The following is a 27,734-nucleotide window of genomic DNA, read 5'->3' on the forward strand; positions in this document are numbered from 1 at the left end:
CCAATTAACAACTTGACAAAATCCAGATCAAATGTGGAAGCCTATGACACCAGGTTGTCGTATTTCCAATTTTCCCAAAAGGATTTCTTCCAATGGTAACCCGAGTAGCCTAATACGTCAAAGCCGCGTGGCAGACTTTATTATTTACAGCGTGACGCGTGGTGGTTTGAGTCCTGACCTCGATAGCCAGATCAGAAACTTCTACAATCATCTTAAAGCTCGCCGCCTCCGTATTCAAATGGACTATCCGGTTGAGCTTCGTAAACATACAGCGTGCTATTACGCTGATCCGGCATCCAATAGAACCTCAGTCTGCCATTCTCAACACTCACATCCACCGGATTCTGCGTCATCCTCACACCCAATGCACTCTCCAGTGAAATCGGAACTTCTGCCAGAGGCACCATAGTATCGACATCGACCAATGCCACGCCTCCCAGATTATAGTTTCCAACGGTCGCTACCCCAGAGCAGAGCATCACGCTCTTACCGTGGTAAAACTTGCTGTGCCCTAACCACTTGCAGTCCTGGTAGTCGACAAAGTAGCTTGGGTTGCGAACCACCTTTTCAGGCGTTGGGGACGATACGCAGCCGGGTTTGATATGACTTAGGCTCCAAGTTGATGCGTTCCTTGACCCCCAATTCAGACAAGTTATCTTGTTGTCGCGGGTATCATGGACTACGCCTCCAAGATGATCCTTATAATACAAAACCGTCTTGGGTTCCAGCGACGCGGGAACAGCTTTGTAGGCATACGCAGTTGTATTCGGGCGATACTGCGCAATTGTGCCCCAGATAAATTTACCATCGTAATCGATCCCGCCATTATGATATTCCAGAGCACCTTGCTTGGTAATGGTGGCATCAGCAAGTCGTTGACCTTTGCCATTGAACACAATCAAGTGGCCGAATCCTTGGCCGGGAGTTCGATCAGTACCATTTATGATTGTTGGGTATTTCTTGGTGGACTCGGTATACTCGCCGCAAGAAACTATGAAACGGTCATTGCCGAGGCGTACCATGCCTTCGGGCTCAAAGGTGTCGCCCTGGATGGTAATATTGGCTATACTCTTCCATATTGTTGTCCGTCCGAGAGTCTGAAACAGCTCAATAATCTTTTCCCCATCTGACGCAGCGTGAGAAGGAGGAAGCGGTGAAGGGGCCAATGGCACGTTTTGGTAATACGTGATGTTTAGACCTGTAGCAAGCGGCAACAGGCCCGCAACGAATGTAAGCATTCTCATCTTGTCGGCGATTGCAGTTCTCTGCGATTGAAGCTCCTGGTGCCATTTCACAACAAAGGAAGTTTGATGCGAGACTTTCGGCGATGTAACCGTCTATTTTAGTAGAAGTACATAGAAAGGACGCTATACTCTGACAGATACCGAAGCCGTCTCTTCCGGCATATGTATATATCTCATTGCCTTTGGTGGCTGAAGATGGTGGTAACTTGTGAACAAGGTACGGGAACTGGCGGGGTTTACCATCTTGTTTGGCCAACGCCATTGTTCCTGGACTTCACGTGGGCTTGTTGAAGTGGAATTAGCCCGATCTACACCACGCCAGTGGCTCCGCGCTATAATGGAAGTCAGAATGGCTTACTTCCAGGTCAAGAAACCATGTCAGAAGGTTCTTTCATCTCCCGTTGCCCTTTCTATTCTGCCCCAAACTTTTGTACATGCAAGCATTCGACGAGAACAATGCTTAGTATGCGCAAATTCTAATATTCGCCAACCGACGGGTGTCTACTTGCGTAAAACACTTGTAACTAATAACTACCGCAAGATGTTTGAATGCTTTGTATACTTTGTATAAATAATAGAGCTACTCTGGCCAATCAGTTCAAACTCCACCTCTCCTTATGTAAGTTATTGTACACTGTCGAATCAACCACGTCATTCCCAAAGTATAACCCTTCATTTAATCATCCAGTTGAATATCGAGAATGCTGGTCTCACGCGCCGTGAATTCACGCTCCTCTCCTACCCGCTTGCCCAGCTTACGCACAAAGGCAACATAAATGTCCGCAATGCGACGGCACTCCACACCCTTATAGGACCAAATGCCAGAGAACTGCGAGCAGTATTTGTAGAGATCCTTCTTGAAGTTGTCGTCAATTCTCGTCTTCATGTCTGTGGTGAAGCGCTTCTGGGCCTTTGTGTTGCGGTAGCCAAAGTCATGACGGTGGCAGCTGGGGATGAAGTTGAAGCCGTCTGGCTTGTCCGGTGACCAGGAGCAATTGTCAGAGGACCAGTCACAAGCTGAAGGGTCTTTGGCGTTGCGAGACTTCTCGAAGCTATCAATGGAGACTGTGAAGATGAGATTATCGGTGGCAGCATTGGTGCAAGTGGTCGCGCGGTTCTCAAGTTGCCATAGGGCCTCAGCCGGACTGGCGGTGGGTAGCGCTGAGGCGGCGACAGCGAATACCACGGCTGTGGTGATGAAGCCCTTCATAATGATAATGTTTTACTATAATGTCCAAGTTCAGAAATATCGTGTGTGGATTCTGTAACACGGTCGACCTCAAGAGGACTGAGGGCAACTTTAACTTCGGACTTGTCCCTTTCTTAAATAGTTCAATTCCGACCAGACAGCTTTTATCCCGAACATTGCTCACATGAGCCATGCTTCAACTCTTCAACTCCGAGCATCTTTGAACTTGCGTTATGCTGTCCATCGGCGTCAATCACACAGATGATGCGGGGCTATCAGACAAAGGTCCTGTCCTTGCTCTAAGTGGGAGTAATCATCAACGGATATTGTATGTACGGACGAATATCCCCAGCCTCAGTTCGTTCATCTTCGCAGTCCTTTCCCAAAGGAATAATGAGCGACCAAAACTTGCTCCAATCAATCCAGTACCATCGCTCCTAGTTACGACTATTGCAGAAGGTGCCAAACATCTTGGCTCACGAGGAACATTGAGAACCGGCCACCGCCGGTCTATTGAGCGGGGGATGACCTCAAGCTTACCTTTAGAACAAACAACTATTCACCGCATGGCTTAACTTGCCAGCTTTGGTAGGGTGGCAGCCTCTCATTCATTAGTCCAAACCCTCCCCACCCAGAAGTACTATTTACCCGACTGTTTGCTTCTTTGGGATTGCTTCTGCTTATGCGCCGAGAATTTTGGGAAGCTTAAAAATACACATCGGAGCTGTTCTTGGATACGTGTAGTGAAAATAAAACGCGCATTACCTGAAACGTTGCTTGTTGCTTCCTTGGCTGTGCCGATAGACTTGGTACACATAGGGCAATTACATCGGGGTTTCTCTACACACTGGTAGGTAACTGTAAGTAGGCTTGCAAAGAGTTTAGAATTGTGGACTCTTCTGCCCATGCACGGCTGAATTATTCCTGTCCAGCCATCGATAAGAGGAAGCCTCGAAATAGCCCTGCGAAACGTCCCAATCCGTTCTAGATAGACCCCCAATGCAAGCTCCAAATGAAGGCGAGAGAATAGAGTTCAAGAGGGTCAACGAAAACTTGAACAAGGTTCGCCCAATCGAGACGCTCGTAAATCTCGCATCTATCGACAGATCGGCATGGCTACTAGACCGAGTCTTGGCGGGATCACCATCCAAGAAGCGAGCTCATCGACAAGGAACTGTCTGTGTCAATTGTCTGTAGATTGCACAGCACTGGTCGCTGGTTCAAGAACATTGGATCACCAAGTCTCGAAATACAATCGCTCTACAAATGTCCGCTCTCAATAAACAAGAGCGGGCAGGTTCTAATACATGTATGACTACTTAGGTATTATTTCAGAACAATTTGTCGTAAGTCAGCACCGATAAATGAACTACCTCTCATCTATGCAAGATAAATGACCTAGTGTCCGGGTGTTAGAGGACCAACTCAGCCATCGGTTGAACCCGTTATTGAACTGTCCATTTATCTAACTGCTAATGACCATCAATGGAATTCCATCCACGTGGGTTCAGGCGTGGGAATAGTATCAAAGAACTCGCCATGCATAATCCCAAGGACATACGCTTCTGCCAGTATAGTGTAGCGATCCGGCCCGATAGGTCGCACAACATGGGGTAAATTCACTCCTGGAAGGATGATCAGGCGATCCCCTGTTTCCATGACTCCTTTATAAATTCCGAGATACCCATTAGAGGTCCGGAATACCGACATTGATATATTGTCGTATACAAAAAACGACCATGTGGCACATCTTGCGTACAAGGATTCCTCCTGAGACAGCTCAGCCAGCTGCTGCCACGTCATGTCATCCGTAGGACCAGTTTTTGGAATTATTCCGCCCTCGACTCTGTCATCCAAATATTTCTGTAGCTTTTGGAAGCCGGTCTGCCACATGGCGGTTTGGAGAGTGCTCCCGGGATCATCAGGACATGGCTTGGCATGTCGGATCAAGAGCCACCATAGAGGATAGTCGTGCTGATCGTTAGCAACCCAAGCTGAGTTGGTGACTAGGTTGGCAGAGTTGACAAAGGAATTCAGGTTTTTCAACATAAACGCCGCCCCTAGGAAAGGGCTCACATCCATGAGAGATGCCGCGCCCAAGACTTGACGAACTGCTCTTTTTATTTCCGCGCCATCTCTGAATCGAAGTAAAGGCTCGCTACGAGCGAATTCTCCGATCGAATAGCACGCTGCTCTGAAAACTCCCGGAGCAGGGAAAGCAGCTCGAGATACAGTGGGTAGCGTATTCCCATGAGCCTGAAAGCTGCTCGCCGTACTTTCACTTTGCGTCAATGACCTACCAGTTTCTTTACGGTAAAAAAGAGCCTTCATCCTTGAGAAATCGTTCCCTACATTGGTTGACGGCAGAGCAACCCAAGTTGGACTGCCAGATGCCCATGGGTGCCGGCTAGTATTCAACCAGCCAAGCTTAATACCGCGACGCAAAAAGAAATTTTTTGTAACTCTTTCCAAGTGTACCTGGAGAGGGACGGAATAGTCAACCTCTACCCCAACTTTGGCGTCATCTGTCACAAGTCCCAACAGGGCAAAAACTCGGTCCTGGGGAACAGACACCTCCATTTGACCACATTCCTGGATAAGGTCCAGAATCTCCAAACCCTTTCTCGGGTCGTGTACAGAGATTGCACGCAAAAATTCAAGAGCCTTCAGACCTGAAGTCGCAACGGAAAGGAGCCATTCAAATATGCCCATTTCTTCAGTGACTCCCAAAGCTGCTATAAGTACCATGTGGTAAACCCAGGCGAGTAGTGTCCATAGTGGTTCTCTTTTGCATCCACAGAGCATATATACTTCACGTGCTGTCGCTAACTCTTGCACAACCCATGTTCTCTTCCAGTAAGGGCGGGAAAAGAACTCAGTGAATGCTTCAACAGTTGGAAGTTTATCTGGAGACGTCCATCCAATCTTCTCAAACGGCCGTGGCACCCATCGGCCGACGATGCCACCTGCTAGTGGAAGCAAAGTGCGTACCAAGAAGCTATGTGACTTGAGCATTGGCGCCGCCATGGCAACCTCAACCTCGGATGCCGGGGATAAGATGCCTCGCAACAGGTCCATGACGAAAATATCTCCAACTCTGACGATTTCTTCTATAACATCTCCTGACGAAGCAGTTTCAGCGCCAATCCATGCAAACACGGCCAAAGCGTTACTGTAGATCCCTCCCATTAAGGGTAGTTGCTGCCGCTTCTCGATGTTATCCTGCTGGTTGATACAAAGTGCGTCTACCCAGAGCAGATGGACACATTCTTCGTCATTTATTCTCTGCAGGGCCATCCCGAGATTCTCAGTAACGGAAACTCTGGCATCATCGACAATAATGGGCCATGTTGTCGTTGAGTCTCCCCACGTGTAGGATAGGCAGTAATACTCAATCTTGTCATCCTTGGAGACGGTTTCTAAGGAGAATTCAAGAGGAGTATTTCCATTCCGCAAGAAACGAATTAATCGTATCTGATCTTTTGAGGTATCAAGCTTTTTGTACGTTAACATCGTGGTTCGTCAGCTCCGATGGCGGAGGCGGCGGCCAAAAACACCAAGTGTCTGGTGCTCGGATGTTGTCAACGCGAAGGAATCACGAACTGGTTGTACGGTTTTGTCTCTCTGTCAAAAATTATAGGCGAAATTGGTTAAAACTGTCCGGGAACAGAAATCGAACACAGGCAAAACAAAAATGGAGAGTGACAGAATAAGCTTTGCTGCGTCGTAAAAACAGAATAGTGTATAGACATGCTTGAGGAGGCGACTTGGTATCAGAGACTTCTGAGGCGCCGAAATTGCTCGTAGATGGGCATCGGTCAATGCATCGCCACGATTCGCTGAATCTGCCCAACTTCTGTCTGCATTTATATGCATCCCGCCTCACTTTTGGTGTGATGAATGCACCAGCTGTTGCATTTGACGTATCGCATTGTTTGTACAGGCACATTTTGCAGACTCAGAACGGCTCGTGCCTCGTCAACCTCAAGTTGGAAGGCCGGCCATAAGGCAGATCACGAGGCGGCATACACAGCCGCAGAACGAAGGCCATTCGATGTTATCCATTTTCGCGTAGTGCACACAGCTATTCACCAGGCAAGGGTTGCAACTGGCCAACATTCGTCGCTTCATTTCAAAAGAATCTCCGTTAAATTAAAACAATGAGTTATCTGCACAGGGAAACACGCCTCCGACTTTGTTCTCTTTGTCGTTGAATATGTCAATCAACTGCGTAATCGCCGCCCACAACCCAACGCCATTCATAAACAGAGCCTGAGCAATAAGCAACGCGTTGATAATAGCAAGGGGTATGTTCTTCCTGTGAAATCTCTCTTGCCAGTTGCGGTGATACCAAAACACGCCGCTGATGCCAAAGGTAAACCATGCAATGAATGTGGCAGAGGCGATGGATAAAATAGAGTCGAAAATGGGAATTGCGTTAGCGATGACGAACGAAACGATCCAGAACAGAGTAGCACATGCGATCCATGTGCCCCAAGATTTGAACGATCTATCGGTAAGCTGATCAGTCGATTTCATCGCTCGCATGGCAACAACGTAGAGGTACTTGATGGCCGTGTGGCCAAACACCAGTCCAGTAGATAGAATAGCTGGCAGAACGATTCCGTAGGCAACTTTCGCTGGGATGGTAGGCGCAGATCCCAGAGCCGGCGAGGTGGTGTATTGACCAGAAAGGCAGTAAATAGCTACTGCTATGACGACGTAGAGGACGACGGAAAATACTTGCAGGACGGTGAGAGCGGGAACAAAATCCTTGCCAGGATTCTTCATCTCGGCCATGTATGAGACAAACCCAACATTGCCAGCATAGGCATAGCAAACTTTCAGAACTGCATTGACACCATCTGAGAAGGATGGGTTTCCAACAACCTTCAAGTTCTTGTCGAATCCGGGCGGCGCATTCTGCGGTGGTGACACGCCAAGGCTGATGATAACAATGAGAACAGCAGCAATGATGCTAATCGTGGATGGGAGACCAACTTGCGCCACAAACTTGAACTTTCGGGGCAAGCAGAGCAACCAGCATGCAATGGCAGCGATACCTGCAAAGCCAACTGTGCACATCCCGTGGTTGGAGAGTGTATTGAGCGCAATGGAAATGGTGATGGTGGCCGACCCGCATGTGAAACAGATCTTGATGAGAAGGCAAATTCCGAAAATGATCTCAAATGGCACACCTCCAACAACACGAGCCATATCAACCATGTTGACGACGTGCGGGTGTCTGCGGTAGAACTGAAGGAGTTCGTATGCCGTGTACCAAGATACAACGCCGAAGCCTATAATGGTAATAACGGAGGGGACAATTCCCAAGACATCGAGAATCTTGGGCAAAGAAAGAATACCCAACCCAACTTGATTAGACGCAAGGACTAGAGCAGTGTCCCAACGTCCCATTGTTCGGTAATTCTTGCCACCCTCGCTGAAGATGTTAGCGGCTTGCTCCTGCTCGCCAACCAAGACTCCTTCACGTGCTGGGGAGACATCTTCTCGATTAAGACTGTCGTTGTACTTTTGCTTTTCGTCTTCGTACTGGGACTCCCACTGCTTCTTGTCCCTCCTGGATTGAAAGAACTTCATTTCCGTGAGAGACCCTTATTCCAGACCAATTCTTCTTCTGTTATGCTCCCAGACGTCACTTCTCGCTTGCAAGCAAGGCGAGATATAAGGTCGAATGAGTCGAAGCAGCTCACACGAGTGGCAGGCTCTTCAATGCTGGCAAGGCTCAACGACGGAGAGCAAGGAAGTGAGAAGAGGAAAAAAGGCAAGACTCCTTCTCAGGTTTCTCAAGAGGATTTCTACTCTAGCGAAAATTGGGTTTATCTGGTCCCGTGGGGAAGACACAGATAAGACCCTGAGAAGGTGGACCATCTCGTTTGTGCATCAGTGACAAAGTCGGCCAAGTACAGAAAAGAATTCCTGGTAGGTAGCTATCCTCCATCCTCCACACTGTCACCACGGATTCCGAGTTACACTGCCATCGCTCTCCAGATGAGCCAAGAACAATGACGGAACAGACTTCAGCACGCTCTAGGCGACTGTGCCACCCGCGTCAAGATTTTCTCACAACCCTGACTCTGGGGTTACCAAGAAAGGTGAATGAAGCACATACATGCTTGAACTTGCCGTATACCAGAAAAGCGGAAGCATCATGAGCTCTGTCAAGTGGAGAGGTGTGGGAACCACAACCGTCGCTTCGCCGACAGCATAGTTCCACATATTCTTAGCACCAACATGTATTCTGACTTGAGATGTTGACCGGTTTCATCGCATTCTCAGCAGATGTAGCAATTGTGTTCTCCTACTCCCAGCAGATGAGTTTCGGCCCAGGAAATGTCAACGTTGTCCGGAAGTTCAGTTCTGTCAACCTTTTGTCGGTGAGTCAAAATATCCACAGTCAAGTTCTTCGAGTGCTGGACCTCGTTTTTCTAGCGCCTTCAGCCTTTGGACCGCGATGCCGAACCCATTGCAGGGGAAATCTCTGCCACTATGCTTAAACTAGTGTGGCGCTGGCGGATCCCGACGCCTCCATCTCAGTTTGACGGGAATTACGCAGATTCTTCCAGTGGTGCTCCGCGCTGCCGAAGAATCTTCTCTCGCAGACGGAGCACCGAGTGATGTGAGCTGGGCAGAAAACCGCCGAGTCAGGGCATTGTGCGCAGATATTTGACTGATGCCGAGATTCATAGCACAGTCCGACGTCCGTCAGATACACGCAGAGTTCTCAACATTGACGTGCTTTCTTAATGTCCTGGTGACCCTCGCTACCATCATAGATCAAAAAAGGTGATTCTTATCCGGTTATGGATACTAGCGGTCTTGTCTGCTCGCCCATGGCTCAGTTGTTCTTCAGAGCCGCCATTCCGACAATCCGCTCCAACAACTCCGGAGAATCCCAACAAGGTAAGCTATCTGTTCCGGCGGAGATGAAGAGGGTGCAGATTTAGTCTTGGAGCAATGTAATGACCCAATTGTCGTGTAGATCAAGCGCAGGAAATGCTGTAGATTTCTCAGAAGGCAGTGGTATGTGGACATGCCAAGCTCATCTCCACTTACATGCTTCAAGGTATGAATCATGTACTCCAGCAGTACGGAGTACTCTGCACAAAGGCACTGATTGCATCTCGGAAGGGTGAATTCGCTTTGGAAGACACCAAAATTGATGACGATTAAAGCCGTAGCAATAACGGTCATGTTGTCTCCCAGCATTAGCGAAGGATTTATCCCACGAGGCAAAGTCATTGCTAGTTTGCTGCGCGTGCTCAACCACACTCTGGAAGACATGTGGTCATGCCCGCTCCCTGGCAGGTAACCTTGTTGCTCATACGTAACATGTCCACTTTGACAATCCCTTCTCCGGCAACTTCAAAAGCACGACCAGGAAGCTTCGACGATTCTCAACTCAGGTTTCGCCCTCCGCAAAATCCTTGTCTCCAAATGATTTAGTCCATCAAGGTAAATTTGCGGAGTGCTGACAGATGCCCTCGTCAAATCCCATTGTGCTTTCTTGCCAAAAGTCCCGACACGGGGTCATGAAGAGGCTATGCCGCAGTTGTAACATTTCGAATTCCGGGCTCATCAACGTTGGGTAGGGTATGCTCGTGGAATCCGCCGTCCGCCAGAAGTCCTCATCGTTCGTAAGTGGTCGTTGAACAGCTTGGTCAGCGTTGTCAATTGGACACATTGGTGATTTTATAGCACGTTAGCTACATATTTGAGAATGCTGAGCGAAAGAATATGTTCTAAGCAAAGCTGCTTTGATCTCCATGCCTGCCTCATTACGGCACTAATGGAAGCCGTCGCAGGCTCGCATTGGCGACGAGGTGTTGCCATTTGAGCATTTTGAAGTCCCCTTACCTAGTATTCTCGGAATGTGTGCAGCTTGTAATCGCTCTTCAGCTCCTGCCGTTAACCTTCGCCAGCTCGTTATCCGCGTTCTTCCTATTATCTCAAACATGCTTGCTGGAACACAGTTGGTCAGCCAAAGCATAGTGCGTTACGGCACAATGAACATCTCGTGACCCCTTCCTGTCCTCACCTACTCAACGGGCATAAACCACGGATGTATCCAGTGCATCAGCTGGAGTACCAAACGAATGACATGAAGCAACACCTCCACGCACATTAGCCTGTTCGTTTATTCATTCCGGTTCCAAACCATGCTCTCGTTCTCGTGTTGACTCGGCCTCTTAACGTCGGCCGCATATTCGATAACGTGGAGACTCGTACGCAATCGGATGCAGCTTGTGTTTGTCGTGAGTCGTCCCATCTAGTCTAACCAGCCGCAATGATGGCCTCGCACAACTGAGCCATCAACAAACTTGCCTCTGCCATTCTAAAGGGCCGCGCAGTCGCAATCATAAGCCTCGCCCATATTTCACATAGATTCGCTCAGTCTCAGACGTTGTCAACGTTTCTCTATTCCTTCCACAAAAAATATATGTACAGGCGTTGCCCTCGTGGGCTGACCGCGCACCCTCGACTCGTTTAGTTGCTTCGCTCGCCGCCCTTTGATTCCCGCAACTCATCCATCTTCGCCACTCTCTTCTTGAATTCGTCGTACTGGCATTTTTCATAGCTATGTCTCTCGTCCTAAGCTTTGCATTAGCCACGGCTGGATGCCCAAGACCCAATGCTTCCGGCATCGTCATCGACCGTCGGGACTTACAGAGCACTTCCACGGCGCATACCATGTCTCTTTCCGGCACTTGTTCAACGGAATTAGGAGGTGAGCACAGCTGTCTCGGTAGGCGAGCGGAAGACGGGCATCGCGCATCTCCTCGCGGGTGGCGGCTAAGAGGAAGGGTTAGTAGGCTCGTTATGACGCAAAATTGTGTCCCAATGATAAAATTAGGCCATTTAACGTACCCCGCGTCTCTGTAGCTGCGTCGGAAGCCATTTTTTATGGATCAATTGGCTTTCCAAAATCTCGTGGTTGAGAGAGTAGTCTGGAAACACGATGTCTGTCGGCTGAAAGTCGGCCAGTGTTGAAGGTTTGCAGCCTGATAATCAAGGCAACTATTTAGGTTAGGTGCTCCAGACCTACAGCTGTTGGCGTCTCAATCTCTTGATCAAGGCAGTCAGTATGAAAGATATGAGATCGAGGAGTTCAATTGCTACTGGGATTTAATGGTTTTCATTTTACATTTTTAATTTAGTAACTACGCTGCGACTTCCAGACTACAATGCCCCGCCAACGGAATAACAATGCTCCCATCTTCTCTTATGAAATGGACTTATCAACAACGGCCTGTCTTCAGTGCGCGACGGCTATCATGGCCCATCAGATTGGAGTTGACTTGACATAGGACGAATGACAGTTGCTAGCAGCTGTGCACTTCACTTGACAGCTGCCAAGCAGTGCTGCATCATTTATCACAGTTGACGAATTCTGAATTTTTTTTTTTTTTCTTCTCCTTTCAACAAACTGTTGAAGCCTGCATGAGTTCCCATCCGCCAAACACAATCTCAACGACGGAGTTGACGCCAGACTCTGTCTCTAAAAGCAATCACCGCATTCTCGCCGTCTACTGGCAATTCAAAGGACAGGATCATGAGTTCCAATTTCTTGAGCCACTTGCCGTTAGAAATATTGCAAGGGATTGCCAAAGAGGTGTGTTGTCCCGGCTCTACATTACTGTACTCGCTGACATCGCACCGGAACAAGCTCCCCATTGAAGATTTAAGATCATTATCTTCTGTGTCTAAATCGATCCGCCATGGGATAAAACCTGTTCTATTTTACTCAGCGGCTATCGATATATTCCCAACATCGTCGGCAGAAGGAGAGCCCTATTTCTCGACTGCAGAGGTTCCTGGGTCTCTCCCTGGACATTTGCATCGCCTTACATTCCAAAACTCCTCGCACGAAGAATGCGTCCATGAACTCCTCATACGAGGGGCCGAAGATCCAGAACGTTGGGAAGAGATTACTTGCTGTTCACTTCGCATGAACGAGTTAGGCCACCGAGTTCTCAAAACGCTTAAAAACCTTCAAGCTGAGCAACTACACAGCTTCAGGTACGGCCGTCTGCAACTGTTCTAAATGCGGTATCCAGTTGCGCGTATTCCTCAGAAAGTATAATGCACTAACACAGCCAAGGTGGCGATTAGGCTTATGTGTACCAAATGAAGTCTTCGGTGTCAACGGTATTTTACAGAGAAACCATGGCTCGTCCATTCGCCATTTAGAATTGGTTACGCAACTCATCTGTAATGGTGCACGTTGCATCGATATCAACCTGTCAGCATTTGATCACTTGCGAAGTCTGACTTGGCAGGCACCAAACGCCGCGTACATGCATGCCCTAGCCGAAGTAGTTCGAATCAACGCACCGCATCTCCAGAAACTTGAGCTAGACTTTGTGGACTGGGAGGAACTTAAAGATGGGATTGGATATGATCAGGAGGACACTATTGAATCCGGCGGTGATTACTTTGCAAATCACATTTTGCGATTAAACTTGAATCGTCAACCCAGCCCCTTCCTGGGCAACATTCAAGTTTTGTCACTTTGTCACGTACCACTGACTTCGACAGTTGCGCATCATATCAATACTTTTACCCTGAGGAGCCTTAGTATACGAAAATGCTGGGGATGCGAAATATTTTTCAATGCCCTTACGACGGCGAAACCGGGCATATCGCTCAGAGCCTTTGAGTTTCAGGGCTGTTGGGGTACACATTATTCACCTTTCGCACCTTTGTCGTGTATAAATAGCTTCTTGGGCACATTTCATGGGCTCTATGAGCTCGTACTTTGCTTTTGTGGCAAGGTTGATGCTGTCGGCCTTTGGGAAAATATTGCCAAAACACATACCGGGATCCGGCGACTTATTGTCCAAGAGTATGGTCTTGAGACGGAATTCGAGGAGCCATACGATTACAGCCTGCCTTTTAACAGGCGGCAGGGAAGGGGGGCTGAGGTGAGCCATGAGGACGCCCAATCGGTTGCGGGCGAGGGTGGTGTGCTTTCAACTCCTCTGGCCTCCTTGCCTCTAGAATTCCTTGGGGTTTGCTCCGACTTCGAGTCTCCGGTTGATATCTCGGACTCCCTTCCAACCCATTGGCCACGCCTAAAAATGATCCATTTTAGATTTACTGTCGGACAGATAGAACGATCTGAAGCCCCGTGGCATCTTCCTGCCTGGAATAGGAAGCTTTCTTCATTCCTAAAGAAGGTTTTTGGCCGAGATGGCCATCCTTGTTTGGAGGCCGTTGCTTTTGGCGACGTTGCAGCTGATAAGAACACCCGAATATATTACCGAAACAGAGGGGGGCAAGGCAAACCAGTTCAGAATTACCCGACGAACTCGGAGCAAAAGGATCTAGTAAGGAAGTATGAGCGGGTTTTGGCGGCGTGTCCAACTGGAAGCACTATTTCATCGACTGAAATGAGCTTGCTCAGCCACTTCGGTTTTTGATCTCACATGAGGGCGAAGAACGGTAGGTTGTGTACGGAAGGTTGCTGTTGCAGATCCAATTCTTCAATGTTTTGTTTCGTCCTTGTCGTCTCTGACAAGATACATGTTCCCATAGCCCATTACACCAGGAAGCTCTGCAGTACACTATTATACTCTGTACATGTACCTATCGCCTGTGGAATAGCTAGCTATGGTTGACTCAGATTGCTTCTCTCTAGATAGAACACATGAGCCCAACACAATTCGCAAATTCATCACTCAACCAGACCCTTTGCATAGTCCAACAGTGAAACAAAACATCCACAACACAACGAACAACTCATCAGTATGATTCATACTCACAGCAATAGCTTCTCCCGTCCACCACTCCATGCACGCTCCACCACTCAAAGGACCCCTAAATCCGCATCCCGAATCCCCCTCCATGCACGTCATCCCACATCGACTGGCTCTAACCCTCGCAGCCAAATCGATTGGACGGGCAACGCGCAGAATGCACACCAACCCGCCACCCCGGGCCGTGAAAATGCCACGCGCACCATCCACTCTGTCATTCACGCAATGATACCCTGAAACCCAGCAATCTCAGTTCACCACTGCCTGCACAAACGCCAGTGGTTGTCACGGGCACCCAAACCACCCCTAACCGCGACCTGTCGAGACGCGGTCGGCGCGTAAAGGAAGCCTGACTCTCTCCCGCAGCGCGCGTCCAAAAAGATCCCTACCGACAATCTGGTTGGCTGCGTTGTCCTACGCAACGGTCGCGTAGAACACACCACCCTGGTAAATGGCTGCATCGATGATGTTATAAATGAGCATTCATCTCGATCGCTTTTGCACTCCGGTCTTTTGTTTTGTCTTGTAGTTTTGTACATTATTGCGCGAATATAAAGAAATTCGTATCTTGTTTTAAAAGAGATACAGTCGGTCTTTCTCCTCGTTTTGAAGTCGACATCCCGCACCTGCTGCACTTAGACGACCACTCGACAAGTTCAAGTCAAGCCCTCACTCTCTTGAGCGACTCATTGCCTTTATACAATAACATTTTGACATCGTCCTGTCCTTTTCTCTACATTATACCCCTTTCCACTCTGTTTTTTGTCTCGTTACAATACTTATAATACCTTCACTTCATTACAATGAGCAACACTCAAGACATAATCGCCTGGCTGGTCCCAACGGCACGCGGCACACCCGCCGATAAAGCAACAAATATCCAGGCCAACAACTCCCGCACAGTATCAACCTCCTCATCAAGCTACCTATCATCCAAGTTATCCGATATTTCCAGCAAACCCCAGCGCGCTATTCAACTGTGCTTTAGCCGAGCGCCCCGTCGACTGGGCAGTTTCGTCCTCGGCACAGATCCCAATTTATGCGATGTGGTTCTTCCCAAGATGGCTGGTATTTCCGCGCAGCACTGCTCGATTAGTTTTGACGCCGAGTCGAGGCTTGTGCTGGATGATTTTTCGGAGAGAGGCACACAAGTCTGGTATGACTGGGAGTGCAGCGGAGATCAAAGAGATTATTCGTGGATCTTGAGCAGCGGCAGCGCATACGGATTTCCAAGCACCGTTCAACGCATCGCTATTGATATACAGGGTGTGCGGTTTCAACTCGTCGTCAATGACCACTCGGACAATTGGGACGCATACAAGGCCAATGTTGATGCGTTTTGTGAACAGCCCTCCTGGACAGATGGCTTCACGTCAGATTGGGATACTGATGTCATGTATGCGCAGCCGCTATTTCAACACATTTTCGTCAAGGGACATGGTGGTGAGCCCACGGGGGAGATATATCTCTGGGACATGTCTCGGCCGTGGGAACCGATGGTGAGGGCCGCTGCTTGAACGGCAAGAGCTTTAAATTGTACGATTAGATGTGGTTAGTGTTGGGGATACATTCGCTTCTTTGCTGTTTTTCTTTTACCCTTTAGCAAGCCAGAGCACGTACAGATTGTTCGATTTAGCAAGGAGTTGGTGCATTTGGCAGATTGATCATCATGCCTGGATAAACTCTCATTTTTATTTTTCCAAGACAGAATGAATGAAACTACAGAACGCTTCTCAGATGTCACATAACTCCATTTCATGACTTGTGCCTCCTATAAAACACACCAAGTAGCCAGCCTTTGAAGGTCCGTCAGTGTTGATGTTTTGGTTTTGTTTTTCGTTTGTGTTCGGCTATGATTCCTGCATGGCTTCGCTTCCCTGCTGCAGCTGCTGTCCGTCCCCTTCGCCGGCCGCCTCTACATCTTCAAACCGCGTCATGCTAAAGTCGGGTGCTCTTCGTCGCTCAATCTTGTGTCCACCCTTCTTCTGCCGTCTCATTTGTGCTGTGCGCGCTTCCTCCTTGACCAGCTTCTTCTCGCTATCCTTGTCCAACATGGTGCCTTCCAAGCTGAGGTAGCTGGTATCTCCGCTCGTACCGGCGTCAAAGTTGCGTATTCTGAAGCGGACCTTGCCCTTGACTCTGTCTCCGTTGCCATCGACCCAGAACCCTGTGCTGTGGATCTGGCGAACCACGCCGTGGTCGTCAGCTGTGATGACAGACGCTGTCTCTTCGAATCCGTGAGCCTCAGGCGATTCGTTGGATACCCATTTCCACGCCGGGGGTAGTCGTCGGGCTTCAATGGACGCGTTGAACTTGCCAAAACAAACAACGCCAATGTGTCCTTCGGTCTGCAGGTTGACGCTACCCTCCATCCAAGCTCCTCGACTGGGAACAAAGAGCTCCACGTCGGCCGTGATCCAGCCAAAACCGACGGCGTATTCCTTCGATACCACAGTGGTGGGAGTCTCGTCATCAGTGGCGGCACCGTCTCGCCCGGGTTCGGGGCCTAGCGCGACGTTTTTGTAGTCGAGTAGGACGCCTCGCAGTGATGGCACATATTTGTTTTGCAGATGTTGCAGGTGCTGGTATTGGCAGCTTGTCACGGGTTGGGCCCATCCATTCGGGTACAAAGGCTCGTATAGCGAGACGGTCTGTTTGAAGAATGGGAACTGGGGATCCGCAGGGATATCTGGTGGCTGGTACGCTGTAGAGGATTTTGATGTTGAAGTGGAAGGCTCGTCAATGTCCATGGCATCGGGGTCGTCGAGTGTGGTGAGCTGTGAGTTCGTCTTTGACTTCTTTGCGATGACGGCGTCTACAACCTCATCGGTGACCTCGGCGTGCTTTTTCTTCTTCTTCTTATCCTTCTTTTCGGATTTTGATTCCTCGATGTTTGAATTTGTCTCGCCATCCTTTCCCTCAAGTCCTTCCGTCTCCTCCGTGTGGTGCTTGCTCTTCTTCTTCTTTTTCTTGTCCGACTTGGCTGCGTCGGCTGCCGCTACATCATCGCCGCCAGCATCTCCCTCATGCTTGACTTTCTTGTCCTTCTTCTTCTTCTTTTTCTCGCTAGTCACATCTTGACTTCCGGAAAGTTCTTGGCTTTGGGCAATTGCATCTGCGGTGACGCTCTTGGATCTCTTGTGCTTTCTCTCGCCATCTGCCAACGCGGCATCCTCCTCGCGCGCCCGCTTCTTTTCCAACTTTGACGACTTGTCCTTCTTGTGTTTCTTCTCGTGCTTCGGTGTCGCCGGTTCGGGCGATGCTGCGGCGGGCATTTTGGCCGAAGCTGTCGTTGAGGCTGGTGGAGAGAGCTCGACTGGCTTGGTGGCAAGCAATTCGTGGTGTACCAGAAATTTTTTAGTTTTTTTGGCTGGCATCTTATCGATTACCACGGACAGCCAGTCGTGGCCAGGAGAGTGGGGCGAACGCAGCAGGACCATTCGGCACTGATTCCGCGCATAACGGCGGCACCCAGCTGGACATGACTTGGGCGATGGTACTTGTCAAAGTTTAAAATTCTTTGTATTTCATGTGCTGAATCAGTGGTTCTCGCGCCTCTTGGCTGCGTAATCATTTGAAGAAATTTCTTTTTCTCTTCTAGAAGCTTTGGATTGACTCGTTTGGTCTAGAAGGCTGCAGCGGATGGTAATTGGAAATGGAAGGTTCCAAATTTGCGCCGTGGAACAGAGTGGGTGAAAGGTACTCCAAAGAGGCTTTACCCGTGTCCACGATGCAGCCGTTGGAAGGGCTGCGACGGAAGTGAACTGGCTGAAGTTATCCGCTACAACGGGGTTGATTTTGTATTGAAGGAATGCTTGGTAGTGTGCGCATTGTGTGGATTGTGCTGTATCACAATGCCTTGCACTTGCCGTGATGTCGAAGTGGTATGAACCCCCGCAAAATCAATGCATGCTTCAACCCATACCTTTCCCCAGACTTTGCTCGCCATCATGCCATGCATGACACGGACTTTCCCAGTCGGCTGGTCAAGACACCTACAGTAAGGGGTCATTCAACGCAATACTACTTGATACTCGGCAAATTCCGACATGGTTAGACCTGTTGCCCGCCGTAAAGTGTCTTTGCTCTTGCCAGGAAAGCACTACCCTGTAGGATGAATGAAAACACATATCGGATTGAAGAATCCCGTGATCCAGGCCATTGACAAGACATCAAATCCGGCGCGTCAAGCTAGCTCTGGCAAAATCGACGATCCTGAACCCATTCATGTCGCGATGCCTTACTTTCCAAGTTGGAATATTGGCCACAACTTGTCTTTATTGGTTGGATCGGAGGGTATGCCGATCCGGCGAGCGTTTCCGACACTCAAGCCAGACATTGATTCAGTGAAATCAGCCACACAACACCAGAAACTGACACGCCGCCGAACTCCTCCAAGCCGCACTACCCAGTCGCATCATTACCTGTAGCAACAAGATTTCACCATCCAGGCAGTGCGGTCAGTGCCAAGCTGGTGGTTACATCGGCTGGGGCGAGGAAGGGATTTCATGTGCCGCTGCTTCAACAGTCAGATGGCATAACGCTGGTTTGCTCCGTCGCGAAGACACCCTCATTCGTGCAGCATGTTAGCACTGAGCAGTATGGAGAAATTGTTTCCAAGCTGACTGCAGATCCGATTGATCCTGCTGAAACTCGACCTCCGTGTTGTAACCACTCTCCAGTCACTCACGGCCAACTTTCTGTGTGGTCTGGTCCACACTGAGTGACAACCGTGAGCCTGGTTGGCAGAGGAAATAAATGGAGACTGGAAAATATTCACGCCTTCAAAAACTGGCAACAAAGCCACAGCATGCAATTTTTTGGGCCTCTTCTGTTCACCGAACACGGCTCTAACAAAGCGACACTGCACATGTGACTGCTGGTACAAGTCGAGCATAGCACTGCAAGGTGCTGTTCTCCGTCCTCTACGTCAAATTGTGGTCGGTAGGTGTCAAACAATCCGCTCTCAGTCATGTCTTGCTGACAATGGAGGCGTATGGAGCATTCCGCAGCCAGAAGCCACGCGAGAAGAAAAGAACTCGCTCGACGTCTCCATATCTTCTGCTTCTTTGGAAACATCTCCGACCAGACCGCCCATACTCAGCAGTACTGTACCAAGCAGTACCGAATATTCACCGCGGTTGCTCAACTGTCTCCGGACTTGGAAAGGCGATTGGGCGAGTCATCTATTTTTGCCGCGAAGTGTTCCCACTCAACCACTTGGAGAACCACTCAAAGAAGTCAACGGTGCTAAACCTAACCGCCATCACGGTTCTGCTCCGCCCAGAAAAACTTCGACAACTATGCTAAGCCAATTATCTATCGCCCCAGAGCTTCTACCAGTCGACCACTGAGAAAAACAACGCACCCGGAACAGGCAGGACCTTTGGCCGACGGTCAGTGTCCGTTTGAACCAGACATTGACCAGACGTTGACACTAGTCAGATCAAAGTGGCCCAAGTCATGCTCCCCCAGCTTCGCTCGAGCGTTTCCGCCATGTCAACCCCATTATTCTCCATCAACTCCATAGGACTTCCACTTTTTTTCTTTGAAGTTCAGAAGTCCGTGTGTGAGTAAGGTGACTTCGATGCGTTTCGATGCACGATCCTTCCTATGGGATGTATCCTCATCTCCAGTATCCAAGTACCGGAAAAATGACAAGGTAACAGCGGCCCGCGAGCCAGGATCCTTCGCGGCTTTAGTACTCGGCCTTATTACATGAATTACCAGGTCTTTGAGTAAGCCGTCACCTGACGTTTTGCTTTTCTGAGACTGGGACTCGCCATGTGTATTATTATCCCGTCCAGGACAGCCATCTTGTCAGCGGAGGGGGGCTCTTCAGGAACGACTTGCATTTGGGCTGCATTGTTCCTGCATGTTGCGTGAACCACCCGACGCCTCTTGGTTACAGGATGCCGTAGTGGTTGCACCACAACGGTAGAAAAACGTGCTGGCACCTTCTGGATAAAAAGAGCGTACCTGGCCTAACCCGTGCTAGGCCTAGACAAAGAACGCCATGCTCCATCGAGTCCATTCAAGTGGCCATGAGCGCCGCCACCATCGGAGTCAGTGCCTTTCAACGTGGTGGACACATGTGAGAGGGCTTCCGTCGCTCAGGAACACCACATTGTTTTTGATCAAAGAGACCTTATTCAGACAAGTCTTGTGGCAATAGACTCGAGTGTGTGTGGAGGAGTGGAATTGCGGACCAGCGACTTTGGAATATGGAAGCAAGTCTGCGATAACACGCGTACATGGGCGAAAACTCGTCGTAACGTCGCAATCTCATAGGATGGCTGAAGAATCCTTCCACCGGGTCAGGCCCCGGCAAGGGATCTGGTACTTGTTTCATCACCAAACATGGAAGCCAACGATAGGTTTCTCAATATGTATCTCGATGAGTTTTCTTAGTTCTCCTGGGGTGAAGATGATTCCAGTTCCCACTCGAGGACAGTCCGTCACAAAGGGTATAAAATGGTCTTGATTCCCCCGGATTTTGGATTAGGGAGATCATCATCATCCACAGAAACCACTTTGACAGGTTCAAGACACTCTCTTTCCTTCACTTTATATACATACATTCTTTGAAGTTTGCAACCCTGGTGGTTCATACATACACACTTCAACCCACTGCACATATACACACAACACACTCTACATTCACTACTTCATATACCTTCTTTTGTCAAACACACAAGACAAACAAGTCAAAATGATTGCTTCCATCGCTACCGTTCTCGTCGCCTCTGCTGCTGCCGTCTCAGCTGGCGCCATCCCCAAGCGCGGCCAGAGTGCTAGCATCACTCCCCACGACCAGTACTCTTCCTCCATCGGTGTTATCGGAGGCAAGATCAACACCAACCGTGTTGCCTACTGGCCCATGGGTGTCAACTGCAATGACATTTGCGTCAAGGTCTCTTACAAGGGCCGCAGCGTCCACCTCCTGAAGATTGACCAGTCTGGTGGTGCCCACGACATCTCTTACGATGCCTGGAACTACCTCGCCTTTGGCAAGTCTGCCAAGGACGAGCCTCACACCGGCGGTGGCATCGCCATGGACTACGAATTCGTCGATGCCGACGAGTGCAAGGACCTCATGGACGACGGCAAGCTGCCTCTCTCTGCCTCCAACAGCATGGGCTACGTCGGCTCTTGCACCCAGGACAAGAGCAGCTGGGTCGCCAAGAACTACGAGCTCATCAACATCCTCGACCCTGTCTGCCACTACGGCTACGATGAGAAGTGCACTCTCGACCTGAGCGTCAGCAACCAGCCCAAGTGCCCTCACACCCTGGGCGAGAACCACTCTCCCACCGGTCTCAAGGTCACCAACATTGAGTACGGCACTGGCAAGGAGGTCACTGCCTAAACAAGTTGAAAAAGGATATAGAATTATAGACATTTTTTGTACATATTTTTAGAAAGCGGCACATATCACGACTACACAAATGACCAGATTGGAATGATAGAACAATAAAGTATCAAAACTACTTGACTTTTTACTATACATGCATTACATTGTGGACTCGTGTGAAGTGGTTGACTTATACTTAAGTACTCCGTATGGAGTAGTTCGACTATTAAAGTACACAAAAAAACTACAGGATGTTGACACTATGGCTCCAATATCACAAATATGAGTTAAAACAGTCCCGACCGTTGGTCCGGTTTTGATGCGCATCAAATCTTAATAAATTGACGAAAACCCCCAGGTTTTGGACAAAGACTGATTACAGAGCGCAGCAGATCGATACCGCGCGCTGCGACGTCAGAGTGCAGGATGGAAGCGTGAAAAGAGTCGCATGCAGGGTCCAGTGGTGGCTTGGGAAAAGCCATTCATCTGTATTTCCAATGGATGACAGACATGGACAGATGCCGACTCATGTCCGCGTCCGTGTCTGTATTTTAACCTAGCCAAGGGACCCCACAGGTTATATGTGCCTTTTCGTGCATCCCCATTCGTGGAATGGTCCTTTGTTCTCCACAATTCGCCGAGGTTCTACGGCTTTGGCTTTGCACAGCCAAATCACATTTACGGCTTGTTGGACGGAACCAACGCTCTGACTAATTAAGCCGACTTGCTCAACATTGGCCGACAATGAAGATTGGACGGGGTTGACATCCACATGCTTTCAATGTTTCCGTAGGCATTCCGGGGAAAGCAAAACTCCAGACTCCGTCATTACTTGAGCTACAATTTCGCTGCTCTCTCCCGGCGAGCAATCCCATGCAATTGTGAATCAAGTCTGCGCAGTTTTTCACAACTGTCTGCAACAAAACCGACCAAGACACACACACACAGGTTTTCCGAGGCCCCGCGCCAGAACCAAGTCTCACACACAAACCGGCTATGCCGTCACCCACACATCCCGAGCTCGGCGAGACGAGCCATCTCCCGTCGTTTTACTCTCCGCGCTCAACGCCAGTCGATGCCACTGCCTCTGGCGACCATGAAAAACACTCTCACGAACATGTAGACGAATTATCTCTAGCACAGAGCTCTCGAGACTCGACCAATGCGTCGCAAGCGCCTCCGCCGTCGCTGCTCTCCCCCGCCTTCACCCCGCCACAGACTCCAGGAACTCAAACACCCACGAGAGCAGGACCGCGTGGTGTTCCTGTAGACAGCTCGATTCCCGACGGCGGATGCGGTAACAAGAGGCCAAAGCTGCTGCAGACGCTGCCTGAAGTGCAATGCATCGTTCGCGCGCGTATTCCCACTGTTACTGGCACAGAAATGTTTCTCCATCTGTATACCAACAATGTGGACAACAAGGAGCACTTGGCCATTGTATTTGGCAATCACATTCGGAGTAAGAGTCTCGATGCGCCCCGCGAAGGAGAAACGGAGATGGATAGAATGATTCGGGGCGCATATACCGGTAGATTGTTCCCCGGGCGCACAACCAGTGGCATGAACGACAGCCTCGAAACGCCTCCTACCGTTGAACAAAGCTCAAGCGCAAGCTCGCAGCCGCCATTGGTACGAATCCACTCTGAATGCTATACTGGTGAGACGGCTTGGTCTGCGCGCTGTGATTGCGGCGAGCAACTCGACGAGGCGGCACGGCTGATGGGTATGCCGGGCAATGCCTCTGGTGGGATTATCATCTATCTTCGCCAAGAGGGACGCGGTATCGGGTTAGGCGAGAAACTTAAGGCCTATAATCTGCAGGACTTGGGATCGGACACCGTCGAGGCGAATCTGCTTTTGAGACACCCTGCAGATGCGCGAAGCTACGGCTTGGCTACGGCCATGTTGTTGGATCTGGGGCAGCACGATGTGCGTCTGCTGACCAACAATCCTGACAAGATTCGAGCTGTTGAAGGTCCAAATAGAGAAGTCGTGGTTAAGGAGAGAGTGGCCATGGTGCCGCTGTCATGGAAGGGCAAAGGGGGCTTCAAGAGCCAGGAGGTGGAAGGCTACCTCAAGACAAAGGTACGTTTAATACGTGGGCTTTCCCAATACCGTAATGCCGATTTGATGCTGACGGCGTACAGATTGAAAAGATGGGCCATATGCTGGACATGGCTGGATCGACGTAGCACGACAAAAATACGGACGGACAGCATGTAGGCGTTGGATGGGGACACATGGACGGCGCGTCAGGCATATAATGGCGTTTTTGGTTGTGCTTTGCATATTTGGACAATGATAGCGGGTAAATGCATATAATATAAAATTACATACCAATTGAAACGAGTTCCGAAAGCACTCATGATGAGTATGGGTATTTGAGGCATGCAATTGTTTCTGCATGTGCCCTCTTAAATACATGCGTGGCTAGAGGCGCGTGCTTCAACAGTGACGTTGGACCCACAAGAATTTTCGATGGGCTGCCAGCGCCTGAACATTTTCTCATCTTCACATTTGAAATCATCACTTTAACAAGAATCAATTCTAATCCTCTTCCAGCAGCTGCGACGCTTTGTTTTCCGGTTGCCCACGGTGCTTCACCCTTCCTCTTCACCCACCATCCTTCTTCGCTCTCCTTTTCGCAACCATGCCTCGATAGAACATGTCCAACCACGATATCCGATTGCGCCTCGCCATCCGGCGTCATGGCGTGCCGGAAGTCAAGCTCATCTGGCCATGTGCTCGGTCTCCAGACATGACCATTGCAAAGCTGCTGACTCTGGTTGACGAGGTAGTTCCCTTGGAGAGCAGCGAATGGGGTCTAGAAGACTATGCGGTCGAGCTGTCCGACCCGTCAAGAGGGAGCTACGAGTGTCTGCACTTTCAACGGGTTTCGCAGATTTTGAAGGACGAGGATGAAGTTGTGTAAGTTTACTTTCTCCAAAACTCTCCTATAAATCTCAGGACGTGTTCGACTGATTTTACTTTGGTAGGATTCGATACCTTCTGACCGATGACATTCGAAGTCGACGACTGAGCGGCCGCCACCAAATTTCAACAGACGGGAAACATCTTGTTGATGGTCTGGCATTTGGCCGCCCGTGGCTGCGTGCGCCTCGCGATCGACCGACTCTGGAACTACCGCCACGCAAAAGGGCACGCATTGGGAGGCAAGAAATAGACGAGCCCGAGCAATTGCTTTTGGAAGGGCCTTCTGCATTTGATGGGTCATCTGCCGGGGTCCAGGCTGCCTCTGATGATGAGAGAGAGGACGACGAGGACGAAGATTTCAACTCTGGTTACGAAGTAGACGAGAGTTTGTCGGATGATAGTGACAACGACGGCGACGTAGACTTTTCGTCAGGGGAACTGGATCAAGAGCTGGCCTTTCTTGCGAAGGACAGAGCTGGCCATGCAGACGATGAGTTATTGTCAAAGGAGCTTCATAAGGTAGTTGATGGTTCTGAGAGCAAAGACGACCAAGACGACAATCACTCTAGCGCCAATGAATGTTCTGTGGAAAGTCTCGCTGCTATTCGACAGGCGTTTCCTCTCTTATCGTTTTCGACAATCGAGAAGGAGCTCTTCAGACAGAAACAAAGTTTGCGAAGGACATACGATGCGCTACGAAGCTCGACTGCCCCAAGTCTTAGTTTCGACGACATGATGGATCGCATGGTCACAGGACTCTTGGAGCAAAATGAATCGTCACCAGTGCAGCCAGGGATACCAGATCTATTTGGTCGGAGGCCGCAAGCTTCGAAATCTCTTATCACGGTGATAGAAAGCGAGTCGGTGACGTCAACTTCAGAGTTAAACTACGACGATACCTCAGATGATTCATCCGATTCCGATTCCGATTCCGATGACGATGACGATGAGTCCAATGAGGACAGCTCGATCTACGATGAGGACAGCAGCGATTCTTCAGATGAAGACTCTGAAGAAAGCAGCGATGCATCCTCCGACGACAGCGCTAGTGACTCTGACGCATCTGAGTCTGAGTCCGAAAGGGTATCCACCCAGATGATTCCAAGGCAAGCGAAGATGCTGACAGAAGCCACGGAAAGTGCACCTTACACTGGCCTCACGAGGACACAGAAGCGAAATGCTCGACGAAAACGAGCCAAACTATTCAAGGAAGAAGGCACCTCCACGCCAGAGTCGGGGGATGCCGAGCTCCTCGCCCGAAAGCAAGCATTATTAGGCACCCTGTCCGAGGGTCCTCCCTTGGAGGCCGCAGATAAGTCAATGATGGTCAATGGCAAGGCAGCCGAGACTCCAGAAAAACTTGAGGATGATCCGTCGACTTCTGAAAAAGATTCATCGGCGCAACGTCGGGTGCGAGTGGACATGGGTGTGAGCAGAAGGATGTTATTCGGTGCATTGGGCCTCAAGAACCCCAAGTCCAAGGCTGATGAAGAACGAATCAAGAATAATCTTATGAAGGACGTCAAACCGCTGAACAACTCCAGAATCGTAGAGGTTATCAACGACACGGAGGCAAAGAAAGAAGGCGAAGAAGACGGCGGCGACCCTGACGCATGGAAGTCAAAGATTACGTATCGGGCTGTAGAATGTTGTCATGAGGGAATGGTGCTGTCGGAGCCACCATTCCCATTTGTCCAGCGATGGGACCCTCAGCAGCAATATGGGTCGATGCGGAAACGAAAGAGGGAATCTCGAGCCTACTACGACGATTCCTATGTTGACGAAAGCTCCGCCGTATTTGCAGACGAGACAGAATCAAACGAAACAAAGGGTAATTCCAAGAAGAGAAAATCAGCAGGCGGTTACAAAGATCCCTTTGGGAATCTCGTCAACGGAGTAGAAGAAGCTGCAGACGATGCACAAAACGACACTGCCCACGAGGTCCATGATACAACAACTGAGCAGGATCTGCCGGCACTACCAGAGGACGTAGGCAGTCTTGCGGTACTCGAGAAAGGCAACATCAAAGATGGAATGGTAATTACATGGAAGCAGTGCATCATGTCGAAAGCAACTCAATGGCAGCCAGTGATTGCATCAGTGACTGGAGAGGTTTTACCTGGCAGCAGCGAGTCTAGTTTAGAAGTGCGGCTGGCATTTAGGGATCGAGAGTACAAGGAGAAGATTTACGACGACAAGGGCCAGAGAATATACGATAAGTTCGAGGTGCCTGATTTTGATGAAGACGAAGAGGACGAGGATGATGGGCTTCGGACTGTGTTGTGGGACGAGATGATTGAACCCAAGGTCCTTCAGGAAGAGTCACCGTGGGGTAATGGAGATGCATAAATAATGCTGTTCCGCCACGAACAGTTGCTTGCTGTCAGTTATTGGGCATATTGCATGTTGGCGTTGGGGGAATACTACCAGACACGTGTATCATAGAATTTGAGGTTCAGGCGAGCCATCACAGTATTGCAATGCATCATGGTGGATTATGCTTTCCAGTCATACTTTGAATAAAGGATAGATAATGGCTACACGATATGCTGTTCAGTCTGTCTAACATACGGAGTAGTAAAATGGAATATTGGTCACAAACGAGGCGTTTCAGCCACATTCTCTATGAGTCTAAGAGATGCTCGTAGGCTCTTTTCGGATTGTCGCTATAGAGTACAAGTCGTTGGACAGCAGTGTCTGGCGCGAACAGTAAGCGGAGGTATTAGGTTTGGGTGTGTCTGCTGCTAGTGGCATTGGATGGATGTGGACCCTGGGAAGTTGGAATGTTGGAATGTTGGACCCTGAGATGGATGCCCTACCGGCCTGGGCCACTGACATCGGGTACCGCACCACTCTGGTGCAAGTAGTGATGGCTGGCTGAGTGACTGTGTCGGTCTACGAATGGTGCATAGCAGTGCTGTATTTACTTGATGAATCCGGTCATCTTATCATAGAGAGTAAGCCCAAGATTCGAGTGTCTGATTCAAACAGCATGTATGCAGTACTGCGCTGTAAATCACTCATTGATACCAAATGGAGATGTCACCCTTGGGTCGAGATATTCATTCCCTAGGCAAAAACAGGGCCATCGTGACCTGCGGCAGAAGGCGGGGGATCGGCCAAATCGACTGGCAGGCATGAACCGGAAAGTCTTGGCATTCAGCTGCGGCGGTAAAAAGACGGCACTGGGCTCGAATGAAACGAACTCATGGTGGGCTTGACAGGCGGTCAGT

The 27,734-nt window shown here is 49.6% G+C and overlaps 12 protein-coding genes across 12 annotated transcripts; 5 read left to right on the top strand and 7 right to left on the bottom strand.

Moving 5' to 3' along the window:
- Positions 1 to 212: 212 nt before the first annotated feature.
- Positions 213 to 1,244, bottom strand: VFPPC_09302 (hypothetical protein; the record flags this gene model as incomplete). Its single annotated transcript, XM_018287863.1, has 1 exon — positions 213 to 1,244. One exon carries the CDS (start codon positions 1,242 to 1,244, stop codon positions 213 to 215), a length of 1,032 nt encoding a protein of 343 aa, XP_018139173.1.
- A 676-nt stretch (positions 1,245 to 1,920) lies between these two features.
- On the bottom strand, positions 1,921 to 2,454 carry VFPPC_09301 (phospholipase A2; the record flags this gene model as incomplete). Its single annotated transcript, XM_018287862.1, has 1 exon — positions 1,921 to 2,454. The coding sequence occupies one exon, from the start codon at positions 2,452 to 2,454 to the stop codon at positions 1,921 to 1,923; it is 534 nt and encodes a 177-aa protein (XP_018139172.1).
- A 1,461-nt stretch (positions 2,455 to 3,915) lies between these two features.
- Positions 3,916 to 5,946, bottom strand: VFPPC_09299 (heterokaryon incompatibility protein (HET) domain-containing protein; the record flags this gene model as incomplete). Its single annotated transcript, XM_018287860.1, has 1 exon — positions 3,916 to 5,946. The coding sequence occupies one exon, from the start codon at positions 5,944 to 5,946 to the stop codon at positions 3,916 to 3,918; it is 2,031 nt and encodes a 676-aa protein (XP_018139170.1).
- Positions 5,947 to 6,585: 639 nt separating this feature from the next.
- On the bottom strand, positions 6,586 to 8,034 carry VFPPC_09298 (amino acid transporter; the record flags this gene model as incomplete). Its single annotated transcript, XM_018287859.1, has 1 exon — positions 6,586 to 8,034. One exon carries the CDS (start codon positions 8,032 to 8,034, stop codon positions 6,586 to 6,588), a length of 1,449 nt encoding a protein of 482 aa, XP_018139169.1.
- A 2,907-nt stretch (positions 8,035 to 10,941) lies between these two features.
- Positions 10,942 to 11,353, bottom strand: VFPPC_14576 (NADH:ubiquinone oxidoreductase, B18 subunit; the record flags this gene model as incomplete). The annotated part of the gene is made up of 3 exons (XM_018292344.1): positions 10,942 to 11,046; positions 11,123 to 11,247; positions 11,323 to 11,353. 3 exons carry the CDS (start codon positions 11,351 to 11,353, stop codon positions 10,942 to 10,944), a joined length of 261 nt encoding a protein of 86 aa, XP_018139168.1.
- A 654-nt stretch (positions 11,354 to 12,007) lies between these two features.
- On the top strand, positions 12,008 to 13,877 carry VFPPC_09297 (hypothetical protein; the record flags this gene model as incomplete). Its single annotated transcript, XM_022428650.1, has 2 exons — positions 12,008 to 12,486; positions 12,557 to 13,877. The coding sequence occupies 2 exons, from the start codon at positions 12,008 to 12,010 to the stop codon at positions 13,875 to 13,877; spliced, it is 1,800 nt and encodes a 599-aa protein (XP_022284134.1).
- Positions 13,878 to 15,016: 1,139 nt separating this feature from the next.
- VFPPC_14575 (serine/threonine protein kinase) lies at positions 15,017 to 15,730 on the top strand (the record flags this gene model as incomplete). Its single annotated transcript, XM_018292343.1, has 1 exon — positions 15,017 to 15,730. One exon carries the CDS (start codon positions 15,017 to 15,019, stop codon positions 15,728 to 15,730), a length of 714 nt encoding a protein of 237 aa, XP_018139165.1.
- Positions 15,731 to 16,063: 333 nt separating this feature from the next.
- Positions 16,064 to 17,488, bottom strand: VFPPC_09295 (DNA-dependent RNA polymerase I subunit A43; the record flags this gene model as incomplete). Its single annotated transcript, XM_018287856.1, has 1 exon — positions 16,064 to 17,488. One exon carries the CDS (start codon positions 17,486 to 17,488, stop codon positions 16,064 to 16,066), a length of 1,425 nt encoding a protein of 474 aa, XP_018139164.1.
- Positions 17,489 to 20,925: 3,437 nt separating this feature from the next.
- On the top strand, positions 20,926 to 21,582 carry VFPPC_14574 (cerato-platanin; the record flags this gene model as incomplete). Its single annotated transcript, XM_018292342.1, has 1 exon — positions 20,926 to 21,582. One exon carries the CDS (start codon positions 20,926 to 20,928, stop codon positions 21,580 to 21,582), a length of 657 nt encoding a protein of 218 aa, XP_018139163.1.
- A 311-nt stretch (positions 21,583 to 21,893) lies between these two features.
- On the bottom strand, positions 21,894 to 22,049 carry VFPPC_16514 (hypothetical protein; the record flags this gene model as incomplete). Its single annotated transcript, XM_018294267.1, has 1 exon — positions 21,894 to 22,049. One exon carries the CDS (start codon positions 22,047 to 22,049, stop codon positions 21,894 to 21,896), a length of 156 nt encoding a protein of 51 aa, XP_018139162.1.
- Positions 22,050 to 22,563: 514 nt separating this feature from the next.
- Positions 22,564 to 23,759, top strand: VFPPC_09294 (GTP cyclohydrolase-2; the record flags this gene model as incomplete). Its single annotated transcript, XM_018287855.1, has 2 exons — positions 22,564 to 23,652; positions 23,715 to 23,759. 2 exons carry the CDS (start codon positions 22,564 to 22,566, stop codon positions 23,757 to 23,759), a joined length of 1,134 nt encoding a protein of 377 aa, XP_018139161.1.
- A 473-nt stretch (positions 23,760 to 24,232) lies between these two features.
- On the top strand, positions 24,233 to 26,850 carry VFPPC_09293 (transcription factor atf21; the record flags this gene model as incomplete). Its single annotated transcript, XM_018287854.1, has 2 exons — positions 24,233 to 24,495; positions 24,564 to 26,850. The coding sequence occupies 2 exons, from the start codon at positions 24,233 to 24,235 to the stop codon at positions 26,848 to 26,850; spliced, it is 2,550 nt and encodes an 849-aa protein (XP_018139160.1).
- Between the last annotated feature and the right edge of the window lie 884 nt (positions 26,851 to 27,734).

The sequence above is a fragment of the Pochonia chlamydosporia genome, chromosome 7, assembly GCF_001653235.2.
Source record: "Pochonia chlamydosporia 170 chromosome 7, whole genome shotgun sequence".
Classification (NCBI taxonomy): domain Eukaryota; kingdom Fungi; phylum Ascomycota; class Sordariomycetes; order Hypocreales; family Clavicipitaceae; genus Pochonia; species Pochonia chlamydosporia.